General features: G+C 49.0%; 1 protein-coding gene across 3 annotated transcripts in view; it reads right to left on the reverse strand.

Annotated features, from left to right (window-relative positions):
• The window catches only part of LOC135214955 (uncharacterized), a 99581-nt gene that overhangs the window by 21942 nt on the left and 54245 nt on the right, over window positions 1-23394 (reverse strand). For all 3 annotated transcript variants that reach the window (XM_064249447.1, XM_064249446.1, XM_064249445.1), the window contains exons 4-6: window positions 23094-23204; window positions 21636-21755; window positions 14138-14263 (exon numbers count right to left, since the gene is read on the reverse strand). In XM_064249447.1, coding sequence (XP_064105517.1) covers window positions 14138-14263; window positions 21636-21755; window positions 23094-23204 — 357 coding nt within the window. The remainder of the gene's footprint in view (window positions 1-14137; window positions 14264-21635; window positions 21756-23093; window positions 23205-23394) is intronic.

Consider the following 23394-nt stretch of genomic DNA (forward strand, 5'->3'; position numbering starts at 1 on the left):
TTCGCTCCCATCCCTAGTGAAGGGATAGGATGGGGCTCTTGTCGAGTAGCTCACCTGCATCTCGTCCTTATCCAGCAAGGTGATGACCGTATCCCTCTACCCACCGGTAGAGGGGGAGAAAAAGATAGGAAGAGAAGCCAGTCACTCTCTCATTCACTTATCTATTCTTACAGTCACACCAGGACTCGATGCTGTTCAGCCTGCTAGGGTCTGGGTTAGCTACACAACTGTTTGAGCAGCCACCACGGGTCCCAAGGAAAACGATCCAAGGACCTGTGGGCAATATCCAAAAGGTAGAAGGAGGTGCCAGCGTCTGGTTGTACCAGACCCCTGCTTCAGTACCTGCGCCACGGAGAAGTTCTGTGTAACTCGAGGGAGTGTACTTCTAGGTCATCTTGGTGCTGACGAAGAGTCTTCAACACTCAGCCTGGGATGTCAAGTTTCTTCAGAAAGCGCGGGTCGCGCTTTTTCACAGGACAAAGCAGCATCTCCTTCGCATCGAAGGCGGTGAAGTCCATTAGGGAGGGGATTGTGAAGGACTCTAACCGATCGTCAGGAACCGAAGGGTTCTGAGTCTTCGCTACAAAGTTCGGTACGAAATTGAGCGTCACGAATCCCCATCCCCTGGATGCTTGACTTCGCAGGAAAAGTCATGCAATTACCTCAGAGGAAAAGAAGGGGGAATGGTCGTATGACCTATCCCTCTTCTCGACTTCGGTGATGTCCTGTACCCATACTGGTCTATCCGTCTGCAGCGAAGTGTTTCACATTCTCCTATCCCATGCAGTGAAGTTTTCTCGGTAGTGGAATAGGACACCCGACACTCAATGGTGGGTGTCGATGGTATGGGTACTGTGACAAGCCGTTAGGACGAAGAAAAGACTGTTATGGAACAACCGAACTAAGTCCACAGCGAAGTTCGTAACTGACTTGGGCGCTCTGACAGCTGCCGACTGACTGCGTTCGGTAGGAGGCAAGTTGTCCAAGCACCCGAGCAAGTCACGTGACCTTCGCCTTAAAAGGGTTATGCTAAGAGACTAAACAAAATAATTTGTTTCGTCACCGATGCCAGACGGCGAGGTGATGATTCTCTTAAGGCATGTGCCAACAGGCGCAAAGTCAATTGCCTTCTAGAGACCGAGGTCCCTGATGGCAAGATCTCATAGTATAGTTGACTCTCAGCTAAGGAGAAACAACACTATGTTTCGTTGAAGACGAAGGTGTACAGCCTACGTCTTCACAGCTGAATCGAGAGAATTTTCTCAAGATTCTGAACCTGTGCTACAAAGACTGAGAACGCTAACCGCTATTCATTGCTGTCCGTGAGGATCGTAGTTGCAATGAAAGCGAGCGCTTTTCAGTAATGAACACACAAGGAAATACTGCCTGAATAACTGCTTCTCATGGGCTGAACATTTGGAAGTAGAGCTGTCAGGTCGGAGAGTAGGCGATGTCTTCTGACACATCTGTTCATTCGGGGCGAACAATGCATAATTGCAAACCTGCGAATATTGACAATTTGTCTAAAATGCATTTTTCCTAACTATACAAACCTGAGGTCCTTTTACAATAGGAAGGTACTAGCGGCAGCTGGATAGGTCGTAAGGCTTTCGAACAAGGGGTTCGGTAGTTACTGCTTGTCCGACAGGCGCGCGCAGCGCGACTGGAGGTAAACAAATCACTTTTGCTTTTGGTCCAAGCAAAAACTGCAGAGTGAGGGGTGGCATGAGGTGGGGCTATGTGTAAAAGGACCTCAGTTTGTATAGTAGGAAAAATGCAATTTTAGACAAATTGTCATTTGTTCCGACACGGCATACAAACCTTCGGGTCCTTTTACAATAGGAAGACTCACTTCTTGGTGGTGGAATCTGAGTCTTTTGTGAACAGACTGGTGTTCGCCCAACCTTGGAAGCCTCCCTGGTCGTAAGAGCGAGGGAGGGATCCAAGCCTCTGTCCGATTGATCGGGGTGTGCACCGCAGGATCAATGGTCAGACCTCTGGACCGAGTACTAAGAGAGAGGCAAGCGTATCTCTTCGTACCAGCAATGTAAGAACTTGTTCCTGTACAGGAGCAAAGTTAAAGTCATGGTTTTGACTCTTGTAGGCATCCACTTCCCCCCTTGTAGAAGGAAGTGGTGGATTATGCTCCCATCCCTCGTGAAAGGGATAGGATGGGGCTCTGTCATATAGCTCACCGGCATCTCGTCCTTATCCAGCAGGGTGATGACCGTATCCCTCTACCCACAGGTAGAGGGGTAGAAAAAGATAGAAAGAGAAAGCCAGTCACTTTCTCATCATATCTATTCATACAGTCACACCAGGACTCGATGCTGTTCAGCCTGCTAGGGTCTGGGTTAGCTAGACGACGTGTTGAGCAGCCACCACGGGTCCTAAGGAAACCGATCCAAGGACCTATGGGCAATATCCAAGAGGTATAAGGAAGTTGCCGGTGGTCTGGTTGTACCAGACCCCTGCCTTCCATACCTGCGCCACGGAGAAGTTCTTACGAAACGCCAACGAGGGGCCAATACTTCTGACTTCGTGAGTTCTCGGACGGGACGTACGGATGTCGTCACTACCATCAGCCTCATACGCCCTCCTGAAGACCTCACGCAGGCCAGGACGAAAGAGTGTTCTTGATACTTCTTTGTTGTTGACCCCGTTGCTAACGAAGAGGCGTCGACACTCAGGCCCGAGGTGTCGAGTTCTCTTCAGATAGCGCCGTAGCGTCCTCCCAGGACAAAGCAGCATCTCATCCACATCATTATCTGCATGACGCTCCCGTACTCTCTTCGACCGATGCAGGTCCAGCAAGGAACGAGGGTCATTTGAGGTTCCCTGGGTTGGCAAGACCTTGGAAGCTGCTCCTAAGCAAGGAGATCTCGAAACGAGTTCGAGATGTCCAATCCCGTCAGTTTCAGGAGGAGCGACAAGGCGGCTCTGTATCCTTTGACTGTGGGAACTTAGAGGAGCTTCCTCGGCGAAGAAAAAAACGAGGAAATCCGCTACCTGCTGAAGAGTGGCTCTGAGAAGAGATAGGCCCCGTCTACGACACCAACCACCGAAGACGGCCGACTTCCCCTGGTACACAGCTGCAGAGGACTGACGGACGTTTCCAGCCATCTCTGTTGCTGCGCTACGAAAAAAGCTTCTCGTTCGCAAGAGAAGGTGGATAACAGCCAGCCGTGAAGACGTAGGGACTGGACTGCCTCGGTGTACCGCTCGACGTGTGGCTGGCCGAGAAGGTTGTGCCAATGGGGAATCTCTCTCGGTTCTCTTGCGAGAAGAGCCAGCAGGTCCGGATACCAAACGGCCTGTGGCCATTTGGAAGCCATCAGGATCATCCTGAGATTCGGGATGACCAGTGCTCGACTGATCACCTTGCGAATCAGGCTGAACGGGGGAAAGGCATAGGCGAAGAGGTTGTCCCACGGGTGTTGAAGAGCGTCCTCTGCAGCTGCCCATGGATCCGGCACGGCCGCGAAGAACACCTGGAGCTTCCTGATGTGCCGGATGGCGAACAGATCCTCGACTGGTCGCCCCCACAGGTCGAAGAGCCTTTCCGCCACGTCCTGGTGTAGAGACCATTCGGTCCTTATCACCTGATCCCGACGGCTGAGCGTGTCTGCTACTACATTCCCTCCCTGGAATGTAGCGTGCCGACAGCTCTATTGAGTGTGCCTCGGCCCACTCGTGCACCTGCCGAGTCAACTGATACAACGGGAGAGACACTAGGCCCCCCCTGTTTGTTGACGTAAGCCACCACCGTGGTGTTGTAGTACATCAACACCACTGAGTGTCCCATCAAGCGGTCCTGGAACTCTTGGAGAGCAAGGAAACGCTGCCTTTAGTTCCAGTACATTGATGTGAAGGTGCTTGTCGTTCTCGTACCACACTCCTGAAGTCCGCAACTCTTCCAGGTGTGCACCCCATCCCTCGGTCGATGCGTCCTGAGAGCAGCTGCATGTCCGCAGAGTGCGCGGAGGCACTCCTCTTAAAGGGGTTCCTGTCGTCCAGTCACCTGGCTAGGTCCTGCCTCACCTCCTGTGTCAGTGACCATGGAAGGCTTGGGGGATCCGTCGCCTGTGACCAACTCTCCTTTGGTCTCCCTGAAGAGACCGCAGGTGAAGACGCCCGTTAGGGACTGGCTTCGAGTGACGACAGGTGTCCGATCACGACTTGCCATTGCTGAGCTACTGTTCCTGCCGAGACAGGAACTGTTGGCTGCCTCCCTGAATCTGCTACCGTGTCGATCAGCATACCCAGGTACTTCATCCTCTGCTTGTGCTCGAGATCGGACTTTTCGAAGTTCAGAACGATCCCCAGATCGCGACAGAACTCGAGCAGTCGATCCCTGTCCTGTAGCAACTGCGAGCGGTAGCTCGCCAGGACTAACCAATCGTCGAGATACCCCCTCAGACATATCCCGTGCGAATGGCCCCAAGCAGACACCAGAGTGAACACTTGCGTGAACACCTGTGGGGCGGTTGAGAGACCGAAGCAACGTGGCCTGAGCTGGTACACCGTGTCCCGTCGAGGATAAGCGGAGGTACTTTCCGAAGGACTGATGAATGGGTATTTGTAGATACGCATCCTTCAAGTCCACTGAAAGCATGAAATCGTTCTCCCTGATAGAGTCGAGCACTGAGCGTGCCGTCTCCATCGTGAACCGGGTCTCTGGCGAAACCAACCGGTTCGGGGGAGAGAGATCTCATCTGGGCGCCAGGCCTGTCGTAGACTTTTCCATCAGGAAGAGTCGGCTGTAAAGCCCGGTGACTGATCCGTACCGATTTCTACAGTTCTCTTGCTCAGCATGGTCTTGATCTCCTGTCTCAATGCTACGTCCTTCGATGCCCCTGGAACGTACGCCTGCTGTTGGACCGGGTCCCAATGGCTGGCCAGGCACCCCCCACTTCCGGGCAGCAGGTGAGGGGGAATGCCGTCCTTCCACTGTGAACGTCGTCTGGTTGGGGCTGATCGAGACCTGACAGGAGAGAGCCGATACCGCTCCGACTCATTCCAGTCCTCGTCGAGGTCGAAACCTCAGGAGGACCGAAGGGATATATAAATACAATGTCCGAAGACACGTAGAAACGCCTCTGTCGCAGTAGAGGAGGTGAAGGAGCTTGTTCGACCGTCCAGACCGAGAGAGCCTTCTTGTCCGGAGACGAGAGACTACCTGGCTCAACCCAGTCGGCAAGCTCCGATCGCGGCAGACCCACCGTCGATTTGGATTCCCTCTCGGGCCCCAAAACGACTCGAGCCGAGCGTGGGCTCTGCTGGTGGGAGCGGCGATCCTTCCCCGAGGTCATTGTGCTGACGAATCAGCGCCGTAACCTCGGCAAAGTTCCTCTGATCTCGGAAGTCACAGCATCTTGCAGAGTGGGACCGTTAAGCCCTTCGAACAAGAGCATATTCCGAGAACCTTCCTCCTACGAAGGGGGAACAGCGACAGCCCTCTCGGTCTTCCCCATCCCACTTGCGCATACGTCCTGGCCGTCCAAGAACCGTGCCTGGCACGTAGTGCGCTGTGGTGGGATCATGAGGGGCGCACCCCTCACGATCACTCCTCAATACCTCGCTCCTCCCGGTGTAACCCGAGGAGGTTGAAGCACGGGAGAGGCAGACCTGACGCTCCCTCTTTGCTCGCTGGCAGAACCAGCAGGCTTTGAGGGCTGCAGGCGATCGTCAACCCGCGGTGGCGATCGAGCTGCAGGCCTGGGTCGAACCGTCTCGCTGTGGAGAACGGCTGGACTGAGCACAGCGGCCCCGATCTCGAGTGTCAGAAGAGCTGGTGCTGGTTGCCGTACCCGGTCGCTTTCTGTGAGAGCGACGGTCAAGGCGACCTGCAGGCTCCACTGTCGCAGTGAGACCGGTGCTTGTCCTCACGGCACGTCACGTCGCTGGTTCCAGCCGTGGCTGGCACCGGCGAACGGGAGGCCCACCTCTTCCCAGCCTCAGCCCGTGGTCGGTCGTGGACCGTCACGTCCCCCGGGTAGCCAGCTGTTCACGCGAGAGTGAGAGCTGGTCTGGTGAGAGTCGCATGAGCGGCTGTCACCAGTCTTCCGCCCCGTGCCGTGAACCTGACCGCTGAGCGGACTCAGAGGTCTGGTTCCTGGCTGCACGGTCGCTGGTAGGCGACCGTACACTCGGTACCTGCCTCCCGCGAACGAGAGGCCAGAGACGACCCTGATGCAGTGGCAGAACCACTGACACCAGGCGAGGAAGTACCGGTGTTAGCCGGTACCCCTCTGGTCCCCGTAGTCTTCTTCCTTGCGGAAGAAGACGGGCCCCGCTCCCGAAGGAGCAGGAGGACCAGCGGAAGGAACCCTCCCGTCCCACCGAGGTGAGACGGGTCCGAGAAGCTCCCGAGGAAGCTTCTTAGGAGGGAGGAGGCGACCTTCTTCTTCCTCGGCTGTAAAGCCTTAGAAGTCGAAGGGGAAGAGGCGGCGGTTCCGACGACGATGAAGAAGATGAGACGGACGACCACGACACCTTCCTCCTCTTCTTCGTCAGCTTCCTCAGGACAGACGTAAGATCTGCTATCCAGGGCGGAGCCGGGGCTGCCTGTAGCCGAAGCCACAGGGCCCGGACGCACCTGTACAGACAGACCAAAGTCTGGGTAGTACCACCACGAACAGGGACGACATCAGCAGGTATGGGCATCTCAGGAACAGCAGGCACGGCCAGCACATCATCGGTAGGGACAGCCAGCGCAGCAACGGCAGGAACAGCCAGCGCAGCAACGGCAGGACAGCCAGCGCAGCAACTGCATCCCAAGAATCGGCAGGTACGGCAGGCAGCACCGGAAACACAGGAAGTGGAGGCAGCAGCCAGCAACATCCTGGTACCGGCGGCAGGTCCAGGGGCGAGTTCTAGGGCAGCGGAAGTGTGGTCGCTGCAGCGCGCAACCACGAGGCGGAGGCGGCACGCCCCCCTCTCGGTACGGCGAACGGCACTTCACAGCGGCTGTAGGCAAGACTGTTACCACTGAGGCGAGTACACCAGGTGAGGAGGGACGTCGTCACCTGGTTGCGTGGTCACCACTCCATGGGTGACCGCAGTAGGCCCAGACATAGAAACCGCAGCCCCTGGACACCAGCACGCTCTGCAATTGGAAGGACGCCCACACCTCACCAATGTCCACGCTCGTGGCAGTAGCACCTGCGGAAATAATAGTAGTAGCGATTAATGGGGGGGAAATCCCCTCGTGCGGGGGTTTGATCCCTCCCGACGAGTGGAAGACCCCACGAATACAATTGTACATCGGGCACCGAGCGCCCTCCCCCTCCCCCGCGCTCGACGGAGGGTCGGGGGGGGCGAGGAGAAAGAACGCCGATAACCTCCCCCCCCCCCAAGGGGAAGAGCCATCTGTGGGAACTGAGCGGGGGGGGGGGGGGTCTCGTTCCCCACCCCCGCACAGTACCCATGTACCCAACAACAAAATAAGAGCCCTAGAGCAATCGTGCCATCGGCACGAATACAAGGCATAAGGATCAATTCCCTGACTGAGCGGAACTTGAACCAAATAATATTGATGCAATCAATAAAAAGGAACAAAATGAAAATGCATCTTGCAAAACGAATCACTTCACAATGAATAAGGGCTCGGATCGAGCGCATTTGCGCCCTCGGTACCGAGCGCAAGGGTGAAAGGTTTCATTCCTTACCTTTATGGATCAAGGTTTCTGAAACCTTGATCCATAATGAATTGATGCAATCAACAAATATATGAAAATGAAAGACTACTGCGCTTGCGATTTCACTTCATATAAATAAAAAGGGGAAGGATCAATTCCCGTGATAGCGGAACATTGATCCCAGTCAACAATGCAATCTCAATAAAAAAAATGAAAATGAAAAGAACTGCACTTGCGATTTCCACTTCATTCAAAATAAAAAGGGGGAAGGATCAATCTCCGGTAAGCTCGGGAAACTGATCCAAAATGAGTATTGCTACAATAAAAAAAATAATATATGAAAATGAAAAAGGGAAATCTGTACTTGCGATTCCACTTTCATACTGAATAAGTTTCCGTGCCGAGCGCATTCGTTCGGCAACGGGCATACAGGTCAAAAAAAATATAAATGAAAAGAGCACTTACTTACGATTTTCATCTACACATTTCCAACCCAATATACGCTCGGAGCGAGCGCTCCCGCCCTCGGCACCGAGCATACACAATACGAGGATCATTCTGGGAAAAATGAAAATTGAATTCCCGCAATTACGCCCTTCAGTCCCGGCACTCGGGTAATCGGAGGGCGTTGTGAAGCCAAGATCCTTTAATTCACAATTGAATTCAATGAAATGATTGTACTTACAATTCAGTTTCACTAGATACATAGAAAAAGAAAAACACAATCATGCGAAAGCAAACGACGATGAAGCGGGCAGAGAGCGATGATACCACGTCCCCACGCCAGCAGGCCGAAAGCAAAAGTGGTTTGTTTACCTCCCAGTCGCGCGCGCGCGCCTGTCGGACAAGCAGTTAACTACCGAACCCCTTGTTCGAAAGTCTTACGACCTATCCATCTGCCGCTAGTAACCTTCCTATTGTTAAAAGGACCGAAGGTTTGTATGCCGTGTCGGAACAAACGAGATATTTTGAAGACAAACTCAGATGTCTGCAAAAATCATTCGCATTATCGCGGTGCGATGCAGCTGGAGAACTAGTACAGACTTCTGTTACCGTGCGGTAAACAGAAAGATGAAAGAGTCCAAGAGATATCTCTGTTGAAAATTCTCGCAATGTCGAAGGCGATGAAATCGAGCGTCACAGCAGTAGATGTCCTTCATTATTGCGAGAATCCCCCGTTAATCAGAGACCTAAGACCATGATTGTTGGGTAGAGATACGGTTCGGTAGTCAATCAAACCAGGGGAGAGAGAGACGTAAACGACCGTGCATCTCCGAGACCTAGCTGATACTGAGCTGCTATCAGGCAGTTTCAATACGCAGTAGCTCTCGGACTCGTCATCCTGAGTTGCCAGGTAATCCCTTCCACGAAGGAATGCGTTCGGCTAGAACCATCGAGCATAAATAATACGCTCGAGCAAGTTATATTTAAACGAAACGGATTTCGGTAAATACAAAGCTGATTTGGTGTTGTCGTGACAATACCAAGTATTCTAAAATCGAAACTGATAACTGCTGGGAGGTTTGCAGGCAACCCCGAGTTGCAGTTCAATTAAGATACAATTCGTCTCGGTCACAAACCGTAGAGTTAACTACGGTATGCGCCTACCCCCCGGACAATTCAACTGTTAAAGAATCATGTCGCGAGGGTAATATAACGTAGTATATTTGTGGAGGTTCTGTAAAACGACCTCCATCCTTAATTCTTTTCCCCTTAGGAATGAGAATAAGATTGGAGATCGACCGCCTTCGTTGTCTAGTCAAGCGAGGGTGAAGGAGAAGTCTTTCCCAAAGGAAAGCTTCAATGGTGAACAGAATACCGAAGACGATAGTTCAAGCCAAACTGGAAGTTCCCGTCCGTTCTTCTCTATTCCAGGTTAATCGCCTACGTGAGATACTCTTCTTTCAGCAGCAGTCTTCTTCCAAATGCTAGAAATTACAGGAATTCGAGCATAAGCGAGGTTCCGATTATCGTGTAACAATTATCGGGGATTCTCGCGCACATTGGACCGTGGTTCTCGCCTAAGTGTTTGGAGATCGTAAAAAACTCGAACACTCTGAGTGCGCTAGAAATTCTGTAGAATTCTAAGCACTCTGCGAAACCCCCACCGAATTCGTCAACGATATCGGCTGGTGGTCCTCTCGATTCCCGTAGAAATCGAGAAAGGGGCAGGATCTCTCCTCAACGACCAGGGCTTACGTCAGGTAGGACCCGAAGGTCCCCCCGGTAGCGCAGTCCCTAACGTGGGATCTTACAGAGAAATCTCTGTAGGATCCCTCCCCTTTCCCTCGTAGCGTAAGGAGAGAGGGAATGGGGGAGGAATTGGATACTGGCTCGCCTTCCCAGCGGAACTAGCAGTTGGAGAAGAAAAGGAGCAGCCATCGCCTTACGGCGATGGCCTCTCAAGAGCCTGGGAAAACATATCGTCAGGAGAAACGTTTTCCGAGGAGGTTACGAACTCATACTGTAGGTAAGGGTCTGCCGCCACTGTGAACGTCGTCTGGGTGGGGCTGATCGACACCTGACAGGAGAGAGTCTATACCGTCCTCAGACTCATTCCAGTCCTCGTCGAGGTCGAAAACCTCTAGGAGGACCGAAGGGTATCAAATACGGTGTCCGAAGACACGTAGAAAAGCCTCTGTCGCAGTAGAGGATGTGGAAGTAGCTTGTTCGACCGGCCAGAACTGAGAGAGCCTTCTTGTCCGGGGACGAGAGACTACCTGGTTCAACAGCAGTCGGCAAGCTCCGATCGCGGCAGACCCACCGTCGATTTGGGTTCCCTCTCGGGCCCCAAAACGACTCGAGCCGGGACGTGGCTCTGCTGGTGGGAGCGGCGATCCTTCCCCGAGGTCGTTGTGCTGACGAATCAGCGCCATAACCTCGCAAAGTTCCTCTGGATCTCGGAAGTCACAGCATCTTGCAGAGTAGGCCCGTTAAGCCCTCCGACCAAGAGCATATTCCGAGAACCTTCCTCCTAAGAAGGGGGAAGGGAACAGCGACAGCCCTCTCGGTCTCCTCCAGCCACTTGCGCATACGTCTTGGCGGTCCAAGAACCGTGCCTGGCACGTAGGGCGTCGTGGTGGGATCATGAGGGGCGCACCCCTCACGATCACTCCTCCAATATACCTCGCTCCTCCCGGTGTAACCGAGGAGGTTGAAGGTACGGGAGAGGCAGAACCTGACGCTCCCTTCCTCGCTCGGCAGGAACCAGCAGGCTTGGAGGGCTGCAGGCGATCGTCAACCCGCGGTGGCGATCGAGCTGCAGGCCTGGTCGAACCGTCTCGCTGTGGAGAACGGCTGGACTGAGCACAGCGGCCCCGATCTCGAGTGTCAGAAGAGCTGGTGCTGGTTGCCGTACCCGATCGCTCTCTGTGAGAGCGACGGTCAGGCGACCTGCAGGCTCCACTGTCACGTGAGACCGTTGCTTTGTCCTCACGGCACGTCACGTCGCTGGTTCCAGCCGTGGCTGGCACCGGCGAACTGGGCGGGGGACCTCTTCCCAGCCTCAGCCCGTGCCGGTCGTGGACTGTCACGTCAGCCCGGGTGGCCAGCTGGTCGCCGCGAGAGCGACGAGACTGGTCTGGTGAGAGTCGCTGTGAGCGGCTGTCACCAGTCTTCCGCTCCGTGCCGTGAACCTGACGCTGAGCGGGCTCAGAGGTCTGGTTCCTGGCTGCACGGTCGCTGGTAGGCGACTGTACACTCGGTACCGCATCCCGCTAACGAGAGGCCGAGACGGACCCTGATGCAGTGGCAGAACCACTGACACCAGGCGAGGAAAGTACCGGTGTTAGCCGGTACCCCTCTGGTCCCCGTAGTCTTCTTCCTTGCGAAGAAGAGACGGGCCCGCTCCCGAAGGAGCAGGAGGACCAGCGGAAGGAACCCTTCCGTCCCACCGAGGTGAGACGGGTCCCGAGAAGCTCCCGAGGGAGACTTCTTAGGAGGGAGGAGGCAACCTTCTTCTTCCTCGGCTGTGAAGCCTTAGAAGTCGAAGGGGAAGAGGCGGCAGCCGACGACGATGAAGAAGATGAAGACGACGACGACGACACCTTCCTCCTCTTCTACATCAGCTTCCTCAGGACAGACGTAAGATCTGCCATCCAGGGTGGAGCCGGGGCTGCTGTAGCCGAAGCCACAGGGCCCGGACGCACCTGTACAGACAGACCAAAGTCTGGGGTAGTACCACCACGAACAGCAGGTATGGGCATCTCAGGAACAGCAGGCACAGCCAGCACAGCATCGGCAGGGACAGCCAGCGCAGCAACAACAACCGGACAGCCAGCGCAGCAACGGCAGGGACAGCCAGCGCAGCAACTGCATGGACAGTCAGCACAGAATCGGCAGGTACAGCAGGCAGCACCGGAAACACGGGGAGGAGGTGGAGCAGCAGAGCCAGCAACATCCTGGTACCGGCGGCAGGTCCAGGGGCGAGCTCTAGGGCAGTGGAAGTGTGGTCGCGGCAGCGCGGCAACCACGAGCGGCGGCGGCACGCCCCCCTCTCGGTACGGCGAACGGCACTTCACAGCGGCTGTAGGCAAGACTGTTACCACGTGAGGCGAGTACACCAGGTGAGGAGGGACGTCGTCACCTGGAGTCGATTGTCGTGGTCACCACTCCATGGGTGACCGCAGCAGGCCCAGACATAGAACCGCAGCCCCCATGGTGGACACTAGGCACGCCCTGCAAATCGAAGGACGCCATACCTCACCAAGGTCCACCCTCGTGTTAGTAGCACCTGCGGAAATAACAGTAGTAGTGATTAGTGGGGGGGAAGTCCCCTCGCGCGTGTGAGCCCCACACCGAACGAGCGGAAGACCCCGAATACAATTGTACATCGGGCACCGAGCGCCCTCCCTCCCCCGCGCCCGACGGATCGGGCGGGAGGAGAAGAACCCAGATAACCTCCCCCCCGAAGGGGAAGGGCCATCTGTGGGAGCTGAGCGGGGGGGGGGGGGGGGGGGGGGGGGGGATCTCGTTCCCCACCCCCGCACAGCACCCATGTACCCAACAATAATAATAAGACCCGCCCGAGAGCAATCGTGCCCTCGGCACCGAATGCAAGGGCATAAGGATCAATTCGCTGACTGAGCGTAACTTGAACCAAATATATATTGATGCAATCAATAATAAAAGGAATAAAATGAAAAAGAATCTTGCATTACGATTCACTTCACAATGAATAAGGGCTCGGATCGAGCGCATTTGCGCCCTCGGTACCGAGCGCAAGGGTAAAAGGATCCATTCCCGATTATGAACGGAAACCTTGATCCATAATGAATTGATGCAATCAAAATATATATGAAAATGAAAAAGAATACTGCGCTTCCGATTTCACTTCATTCCAATAAAAAGGGGAAAGGATCAATTTCCGGGTAAGAGCGGAAACTGATCCAAAAACGAGTATTGCTTACAATCAAAATAAATATATGAAATGAAAAAGAATACTGTACTTGCGATTCCACTTCCATACAGAATAAGTTTTCGTGCCGAGCGCATTCGCTCGGCAACGAGCATACAGGTCAAAAAAATATAAATGAAAAGGGTACTTACTTACGATTTTCATCTACATATTTCCAACCAAAATATAAGCTCGGAGCGAGCGCTCTCCCGCCCTCGGCACCGAGCATACACAATACGAGGATCATTTCTGGGAAAAATGAATTCCCGCACTTACGCACTCGGGTAATCGGAGGGCGTGGAGAAACCAAGATCCTTTAATTCACAATTGAATTCAATGGAAATAAAGATGAAATGATTGTACTTACAATTCAGTTTCACTAGATAAATAGAAAAAGAAAAACACAACCATGCGAAAGCAACGACGATGAAGCGGGCAGAGAGCGATGATACACACGTCTACACGCCAGCAGGCCGAAAGCAAAAGTGGTTTGTTTACCTCCCAGTCGCGCGCGCGCGCCTGTCGGACAAGCAGTTAACTACCGAACCCCTTGTTCGAAAGCTTACGACCTATCCAGCTGCCGCTAGTAACCTTCCTATTGTAAAAGGACCGAAGGTTTGTATGCCGTGTCGGAACAATGACCTTGCACATACATGGTGTGTAATTAAAATGACCACCAACTTATGTTGTTGTCACATGTCTAGTTGAGACATAGTGAAACCCGAGGCAGTCATTACAGGACAGGACATAGCGCCATCCTATCCTGAGTCCTTTATACAGGCAGTCACCAGTTTTCAAAGCAACTAATCTTCAGAAGTGCAATTCGTATTCTAAAATTGTGGTGGACCACAATACAGTCTCTCCAGTTAACTGCGGCATCAGTTAACGGCGTGTCGGCTTTATGTCATTAACCAGATTTTCAGTGCTGATAAATCACTTAACAGCGCCATTAACCAGTTAATGGGACCATCAAGTGGACCATAGGCACTTTTGGTGCCATAAATGCCATTTATTCGGTTAATAGCGATTTTCGGTTGCCGGTGCTTGGCTGATAAATGGACCCCTGCTGTTAACCAGGGACTCTGCACACAATTTCACTTACTGTATCATCCATGTCCTGGTAAGCCTTGGTTATCTTTTCGCAAGTTTCAAGTGCTGCTTTTCTGCGGGGATTTTTTCGCACCTCGTGTGTAACCCAATTATCACGTTTTGATCTTGATTTAGTACTCTGAAAATCATAAAAAAATCTGGCTTAGAACATTATGCACATAAAAGTTATTTCTAATCCTTCTCCTTACACAATGTCCAATCTGATGTGCTTTGCATTAAGTGACAATGCCTTTTGTTATTCAAACAACAACAGATAAATATGAAAGCTGATACAGCAAATAATACAATGTGGTTTCATGTATTCATTAAAAGGCTGGTTCAAAGACTGGACCATTGGATACAAAAACAAATACTAGGCATTATCATAAAACTGAAACCATAAATGATATCACAAATTATTCTACACTTTTAATGAAATACAAAAATGATATTGTTATGATACATAAAGTTTGTTTCATACTTACCTGGCAGATATATATATAGCTGTACTCCTCCGAAGTCCCGACAGAATTTCAAAACTCCCGGCACACGCAGTGGGTCGGCCAGGTGGTAGTACCCATTCCCGCCGCTGGGAGGTGGGCGTAAGGAACCATTCCCATTTTCTGTCAGATTTTTCTAGTGCCACTGTCTCCTGAGGGGAGGTGGGTGTGGGCACTTTGATTATATATATCTGCCAGGTAAGTATGAACAAACTTTATTGTATCATAACAATATCATTTTTGCTCATGAATCTTACCTGCAGATATATATATAGCTGAATCCCACCTTTGGAGGAAGGGGGAGACAGATTCGATTTTGGGAAACAATTTCATATATATGATTGATATTTTGGTTCCTTAACTGTTAGCATAGCTGACTTCGTGAGTACCGTCACCCAAGTCTGCTTCTGCTTTACTAGAGACTCCAGCTAGGTAGTGACCTGTGAAGCTGTTGAGTTCTAGAGGATCTGTCAACGGGGGCGTGACCACAATGCAACTAGATCCTATATTATAGACCTCCAATTTCGGTACTGCATTCCTAGAGGTGCCAGCAAGGACGTGACCTGTGTAGCTGGTGCGCTCTAATGAACTGTCACGGGGAGCGTGACCACAATGTGACAGATCATATAGGTGTTGTTTAGACACCGAATGCTGTTAATGCTTCACTGGAGGTGCCAGCAAGGACGTGACCTATGTAGCTGGTGCGCTCCAGATGATTTGTCAATGGGGGCGTGACCACACTGTGACAAAAACATTTTACCCTACTATGAGGGCGAAGCAAAAACATTACCACCTGACCTAGCCTATCTGGTTAAACTTCGTATAACCAAGGCTAATGGAGGGAAGTCCGCCTAAGGCAGCCTACCCAAGACCACAAAAAACTAAACACCTACATAAACATAATAAAAATAAAAAATAAAAAGAAATAAAATTAAAAAGTCCAAACTAACATATTATTTTCTAAAAGATAGGAAGAGTGCTACTCTCTGTCCCCAATATAGTGTCTGCTGCGACATATGGGCCCAAAGAGTAGCAGTTCTCGTATGTAATCCTCACCTCCCGAACGTGGTAGTGAGAGGCAAACACTGAATTACTACTACGCCAAAATGTGGCATTCAAGATGTCATTGAGTGCCATGTTCTTTTGGAAGGCTACCGACGTAGAAATAGCCCTCAGTCCATGCGCATTCACCCTCAACACTTTCATACACTGTCTTGACAGGATGAATGCACTTCCTGATGGTGCCCCTCAAGAAAAAAGCCAAAGCATTCTTTGACACTGGTAACCTTGGCTTCCTGACCAAACACCACAAGTTATCAGAAGGACCTCTTATAAACCTTGGTTCCTATCTTTTCAGACGGAGGGTTGACTTCCTAGCTATTGCTTAGGAGTCTGCTTCGTCTCAAGAGCCTCAGCGAGGATGTGACCTATGGGTAAGAGTTCTTGTGGGTTTTCCGATGGGGTCTTATCCACTTACTCGGCAAAGCCTAACTGGCATTTGTCAATGGGTGCTAATCCACTCATATGACCATATACCTATGCCTATTAGCATAATTAAGGAGCACAACACCGATCCCGATCACCTGATCCAAACACGAGGGTTAGCGCTTAATTTGAAAAGAGTTAAACTAAAAAAATTAACTCACTAGTTAAGGATCAGTGTCGGCTCCCTATCCAGCAACGTATCCGCAGACACGAATAACCAAGAGAAAAGGATCTCTTGTAGGTTGAATTGACATCCTTCGTGTAACGGGAGGTCAACACAGAATTGCATCTCCCGTAAGTGACAACTCATATGTCCTTTATGACATATTGTTATGGAACCAAGAAGAATTCATAAAAGCTCGCACTTCATGAATAGGTTCGAATGGACTGGACATGAGGAACTTCAGAACTACATCCAAGTTCCAAGACGGCAAACTTGGGTTGTTGAACCTTCATCGTTTCGAAAGATCTCAAGAGATCGTGAAGGTCTCTGTTGTCCGCCAAGTCCAGGCCTCTGTGCCTAAAGACAACTAAAAGCACACTCTTATAACCCTTGATTGTAGAGACTGCAAGTTTTAGATCCCTTCTCAGAAAAGGAAGTCAGCAATCTGGCTCACAGAGGTCGTGGTGGAGGAAATGCCGTTCTTCTTGCACCAACTCCTGAAGACTATCCACTTCGATTGTACACTGCGTTGGAAAACGCTCTTCTTGCACTGGCGATAGCTTCCGCCATTGACGTATAAAAGCCTCTCGCTCTGGCAACTTTGGATAGTCTGAATGCAGTCAGACTCAGAGCGAAGAGGCTTCTGTGGTACCTCTCGAAGTGGGGCTGTCTGAGTAGATCTGTCCTTACTGGAAGCGTCCTCGGGAAGTCTACTGCAAAGGCCATGACCTCTGTGAACCACTCTCTCGCAGGCCAGAACGGGGCGAACAAAGTCATTCTCGTCCCTTCCGACACCGCAAACTTTCTCATGACTTCCCCTAAGATCTTGAACGGGGAAAGGCGTACAGGTCCATCCCCGTCCAGTCCCAGAGAAGTGTGTCTATCGTCACTGCAGCTGGGTCGAGTACTGGGGAGCAGTACAGTGGAAGCCTCTTCGTTCGGAACGTTCGCAAAGATATCCACGAGTGGACGTCCCCATAACCCCCACAGCTCTTGGCATACCTCCTGATGCAGAGTCTACTCGGTTGGCAGAAGTTGGACCCGCTTTCGCTGCTTGAGGAGATCTGCCCAGACATTCTCTACTCATGCTACAAACTTCGTAAGGATCATGACGTCCAGTGCCCTTGCCCACAGCAAGATCTCCTTTGCCAGAGCAAAAAGGGACTGAGACTGTGTTCCTCCCTACTTCTTCAAGTACGCCGATGCTGTGGTGTTGTCTGAGTTGACTTGGACTATTCGATGAGAGACTTTTTCTTGGAAAACTGGAGAGCTAAAAAGATGGCTGCCATTTCCTTTACGTTTATGTGCCAGGACACCTGTTCCCCTCTCCAGGTGCCTGCCACTTCTTTCCCCCTAATGATGCTCCCCATCCCGTGGTGGACGCGTCGGAGAACAACACTAGGTCGGGGGCTCTGAAGCTTGAGAGACACGCCCTCCGACAGCTACACTGGATCTAGCCAACATTTCAAGTGATGTTTTACCTCTCCTGAAATTTCCAAGATCATGTGTAGATTCTTGTTTTCTTTCCAATTGTACTTGAGAAAAAATTGTAACGGTCTGAGGTGCAGTCTCCCCAAGGAAACAAACTTCTCCAGCGAGGAAATGGTCACCCCAGTTAGACTCATCCATTCCCTCACCGAGCACGAATCTTTCCTTAGGAAGGCTAACACTTTGTCTAAGCCTTGCTGCTGACATCCCTGGGACGGAAAAGCTCGAAAAGCCACTGAATCCATCTGAATCCCCAGATACACGATGGATTGGGTTGGGATCAGATGTGACTTTTCGAAATTCACCAGTAGTTCCAGGGACTTCACCAACGATTAAGTTGTTTGAAAATCCTTCAGACACCGCGTTTGAGTGGAGGCATGAATGAGCCAGTCGTCCTTCGAAGATAACAATTGCGAAGGAGGAGACTGAAACTATTCTTCAAAAGAGGCTTGAAACCATCGAACCAAGACCTCTTCTTCTTCTCAACTGACACACGTTCGGGAAGATGGTAACCGTGCTCTCTAGACAACCTCTGGAGAGCTGCATGAAATCTAGAGAGCAAGGCAACTGGCGAAAGAGCGGAACGAGGAGAAGGAGAAGGGACTGCCTGGACTCTTGATTGGCAGCCTATCATCCTTCCTCTCGCGATGTGGCTTTTGCCTTTCTCACTGCAATCAACGAAACAAGTTGTTGTTGCAAAGACACAATCATCCTTTTCGATGGAGAACATTCCTTCTCAGGCAAAGGCTGATCCTTTGAGAAGACGATGGGCGAGGGGAAGCCCTCCTCCTTCTCACATGGACCGCCAAGGATATATCTTTGGAGCGACCGAAGCGCTCAAAAGCATACTCATCGGAAGACGTCCTCTCCGGTGAAGATCGCAACACAGTAGAAAAGAGAGAGGACGTGAAGCGTCCCCCTCCCTGAGACCATACATCATACATCTTAGCTCTCTTTTACTGCGGAAAGTCTTCCAATTGCCCAGGAGACGACTGCAAAGCAGAAGGAGCTAACGGACGAGAAGCGTCCCCCTCCGAGGAACCAAAGACAACGGCCGCCTGTGCGACATATAGCGTCTTCGTTCTCCTCAGAGGAAGCGAGACCCTCCGAGAGTTCCAACTCCTGCGCGGGGAGACTGTCTCTGAAGACAAAGTAATCTTTCAAGATTCAAATTCTATGAGATTATGAGCCATGACATCACCTATAGACGAATCTTGACTATGAGAGATGTTCAGAATCATTTCTAGATCATCTATGCTATTCCAGTTTTTCTGCAGGAAAAACTGGAGAGGTGTGAATTTCAGTCTATTCAGGGAAAACAAACTTCTCCAGCGAGGAAATGGTCCCCTGCAATTCATTCATTCCCTCACCGAGCATGTTTCCTTCCCTAATAAGGCTGCGTTTCACTTAAACAGGAGTAATTTGAAGACACTGTAGAAGATTGTTCATTTGTTTTCTTCTTCCTAAAAGTCTCCTTCCTGAGATCCATTACTATTCTCTGATTCTCGGCGAATGTCTGAAGAAGCATTACGTTGTGCGTCCATCCAAGCGTCCAGCCGAGCATCCTGCCGAGCATCACGCTCGGCGCTGTCATATTTGGCAGCGGAAGGAGTCCCCTTCATAATCAAGCAAGGGACGTCTCGGCGAGCTAATTGACTGCATCTCTTGCACATCATTCTTGTTTCGAGGGAAATCACGTGTGCTATGCCGCTGTAGACTCGGACAGAATTCTGTTACCATGCGGTAAACAGAACCGAAAAAGGTCTAATACATATATATATATATACATACTACATACACATATATATATTTATTTATTTATTTATTTATTTTTTTTTTTATGAAAAAATTCTCGCAAAGTGAAGATGTTCAGCCATGTATGCTAGAATTCCCCTCAACCCGAGGCTAAGGGCGTGATTGTAGGGTAGAAATACGGTTAGTCCGTCAATCCCGCAGGAGAGAGAGAGACGTAACCTACCGCGCATGGCAGACAATCAGATGGAACTGAGCACTGGCATTACGCATTAGTGACAGCAGACTCAAGAGAACGTTCGTCGTTTCCTCGCGCTCTTGCTTTGCCTGGTTGCCACCTACACCATTCTCGAATTGAATAGGTTTACTATCATTATAGAGCAGAAACCAAAATCCATCAAACTGGTATATTTAAGCGAAACTGAATTTGCTAAATATAAAAGGCTAACTTGGTATTGTCATAACAATACCTTAAATGTTTAAAAATAGGGAAACCGGCAACCCCTGAATAGTTGCAGGGAGAACCGATTAAATGTAATAAGAATAATCGTACTCTCGGTTGTCCTCCGTAGGAGTAACTATGGTATGAGTATATAACTTGAACCATACAACCGCTTGATAGTAATATGACGTAAGGGCAAAAATAATATTACTATGATACAACTCGCTTGTTCACCTTTACCCGGCAGATATATATACATATATCTGACTGGTAAGTTTTATGAACAAACGTAGAGTATTTTAGACACTTGGACAGCTACCTCCCTACTACATTCTGCCTCACCGAGGTTAGGGAGAGCCATCACGCCGTAGTGTTTGTCAATGAGAAATTATACGCTTACGCGATAGAATGAACACTCATGGCATTATCACTATACTTCACTACACTACTAAAACTTTCCAATGCAAACATGATTCCAGGCTACGCAAAGATTTAAGAATCACAGATAGGGTATTACCCTCCAAAGACACTATTGTAGGGCCCGAAGGCATCACAGGTCTTTGGAGGGATAAATTCTACTGGACGGGTAACTTGTGTTACACGCCTGGAGGAAGACCTCCTTACACTATCACGTTCTAGTTTACGTACCTATGATTCATAAGCCTTCCACGCAGAATCAGACATATTTTCACACTCGTTGCAGCGGTCTCAAACATACAAACATGTTTCCTACAATTCGCGCACACTGTATGAGGGGTTTCCTACCGAAGTTGTTTTTCGGTAGCCTAACCTTGCATTCTTCCACAACATACTCTGGGCTAGTCGAAACTAGATCCAGACATCGTAAGTTTAAGGAAAAATCAAGCCAAAATAAAAACAATCCACAATTAGCGTATGCCTAACCACCGATCCTAATCAAATAACCAAAATCAATCGGGATACTCAAGTGACCAAAAGAGTTCCAAAATCCAATGACGGAGGTGCAGAAAACACTTGTTGTCTGCACCGGCGACAGAAAATATCTGACAGAAAATGGGAATGGTTCCTTACGCCCGCCTCCCAGCGGCGGGAATGGGTACTACCACCTGGCCGACCACTGCGTGTGCCGGGAGTTTTGAAATTCTGTCGGACTTCGGAGAATACAGCTATATATATATCTGGCAGGTAAGATTCATGAACAAATACTCATTTAGTCAATAAATATTCACTAAGTAGTGTATTTTAATGTCATTTTCATGACTAAACACATTTTTATGATAAAAGTGTTTACTAATTTTCAAATAGTGTTAACAATTATTCAACAATATATCAAGTTTAACAAGATTAAATGATACTAAATAAAAAAATATTTCTCTCTCACTCTCTCTCATACTGAGATGTATGTATGTTTCTTGTATGATAAATTAATTTTCTATTAATGTTAAATGTAAACAGCAATAACATCAATTCATTAAAGAATTGCTGATTTTTGGCACTAGACAAGCACCATAAAACCAGATCGCCAATAAATAACCAATAACCGATAACCAGGGACTGCCTCTAGTATATCAAAACCTGACCTATTTATTGAATTGCTATCACAAAATGTATGGCACGTGGCACAATGAAACTGATATTGATACCTGCAACATAAAATCTTGATATAAATTGAATTAATCCCTAAATACATAATGTCACTTACCAATTGCTCAGTATTGCATGCCTGCGTCATCTTTATAAAGCAATCACTTGCTGCCTTTCTTCTGGGATTCCTTCGTTTCACCTCAAAAACATAAAGACCATTTTTATCCTCAGTGTTATCCTGAAATAAATGGAAGAGATTGGATTTACATATTCCCTAAATACAGGGTATATTCTTCACCATTTTCTAATACTACTGAAGATATAAAGTATGTTCTTCTTTCCCACCGTTATCCCTACATTAAGGGGTTGGTTACCTAATGTGCCTTCTCCACTGCCTTCTATCAAAAGGCATCATCCTACATCAAACCTCTTCTGTCCATGTCTTCCTTCACTTTATCTCACCATCTAATTCCCTGTCTCCCTCTTGATCTTAATCCAACACTAACTTCAAAGTTAACTGTTTTCCCAACTGCTGTTATAACTGTTATTTAGCACCAACATTTAGATAAAGGATTGTGTACCTGTATGATTATTATTATTTGGAAATTAGTACTTATTATTATGTATATAATTTATTTATCATACAAAACAAGCATACATACTAAATCCCAAGAACTGACCTTAGAAAATCCCAAAAAAATCCTATGATAAATTTTTTTTGTACATCTCACAAAACTTAGTCCTAAATAATCTCTCTCTCTCTCTCTCTCTCTCTCTCTCTCTCTCTCTCTCTCTCTCTCTCTCTCTCTTTTATTGGCTGTATATATATTTTTAATGGTAAAATGTTTAAGACTACTTTGAAATTATAATAATATCATTTCTACAGTAATACGATTATCATTTAAGGTATATTTGATTAGGATGATAATTTTAAGTATATACATTTGGTATCTGAAGTTTCAACATACGCAGTTATAAGCACTTTTAGAGGAGGGGTGTTAACTATTCGTGGATTTCAACTATTCGTGGGGGCTCTGGTACGCATTCCTGTGAAAATGGGGGTTTACTGTACTGTCGTTAGGAGCAGACAATAAAGGAAGTAAAATGCCAATGACCCGTTTTATTTTATCTGACTCTCTCCTCTTCCTATATTAAGGAATTTATTCAAAAATTCTTCTGACTACTCCCTTAACTCTTCTCACCTGCAGTTGAAATCGTACCCCTAACCCTTACAACCAGTACAAACTAGGTGCCTATCTAACCCTATTGAATACCTACTTTTAACACAGTACTCATTCCTGCAATAACTGACAGTCAAAGACATCCTGAGCATACAAAACAAAGTTACATTACCGTGAAAAACAGCTAACAGTCAAACTTGCGAATACACTAAGCACCACACAGAAGAGGAACAAAAAAAATTCTGACAAGAACTAAAACATTCCAGACACACCTGGTAGAGAACAGGTGATCTAGTCATCCAGGCTATAAGCATGCCAGCATCTCCATCTTAGTCCTTTCTTCATAAGACTAGCTATATTATTCCCTATCAATAACAAACAGTTAAACTACTTACCTCTATCTCATGTCCTTCAGCTCTTGACAATTCTGGTCCACATACTACATCTTCACCCTCACTAGACTTTCCTAGGTAATATTCAATGACAGAAACTGGCAATCTTTCAATCTAAAAGAAAACCACAACAATAATCAGAACCTTTTAAAATGTAAAGCAATATACTTATACCAGTTATGTTGTAAACTGCAAAATATAATTCAAATAATAATCAAATGATAATTTAGAGGCATTTGTATACAGGCAGTCCCCGGGTTACGACGGTGTCGGCTTACGACGTTCCGAGGTTACGACGCCTACA

Source organism: Macrobrachium nipponense, chromosome 46 (genome assembly GCF_015104395.2).
Source record: "Macrobrachium nipponense isolate FS-2020 chromosome 46, ASM1510439v2, whole genome shotgun sequence".
Classification (NCBI taxonomy): Eukaryota; Metazoa; Arthropoda; class Malacostraca; order Decapoda; family Palaemonidae; genus Macrobrachium; species Macrobrachium nipponense.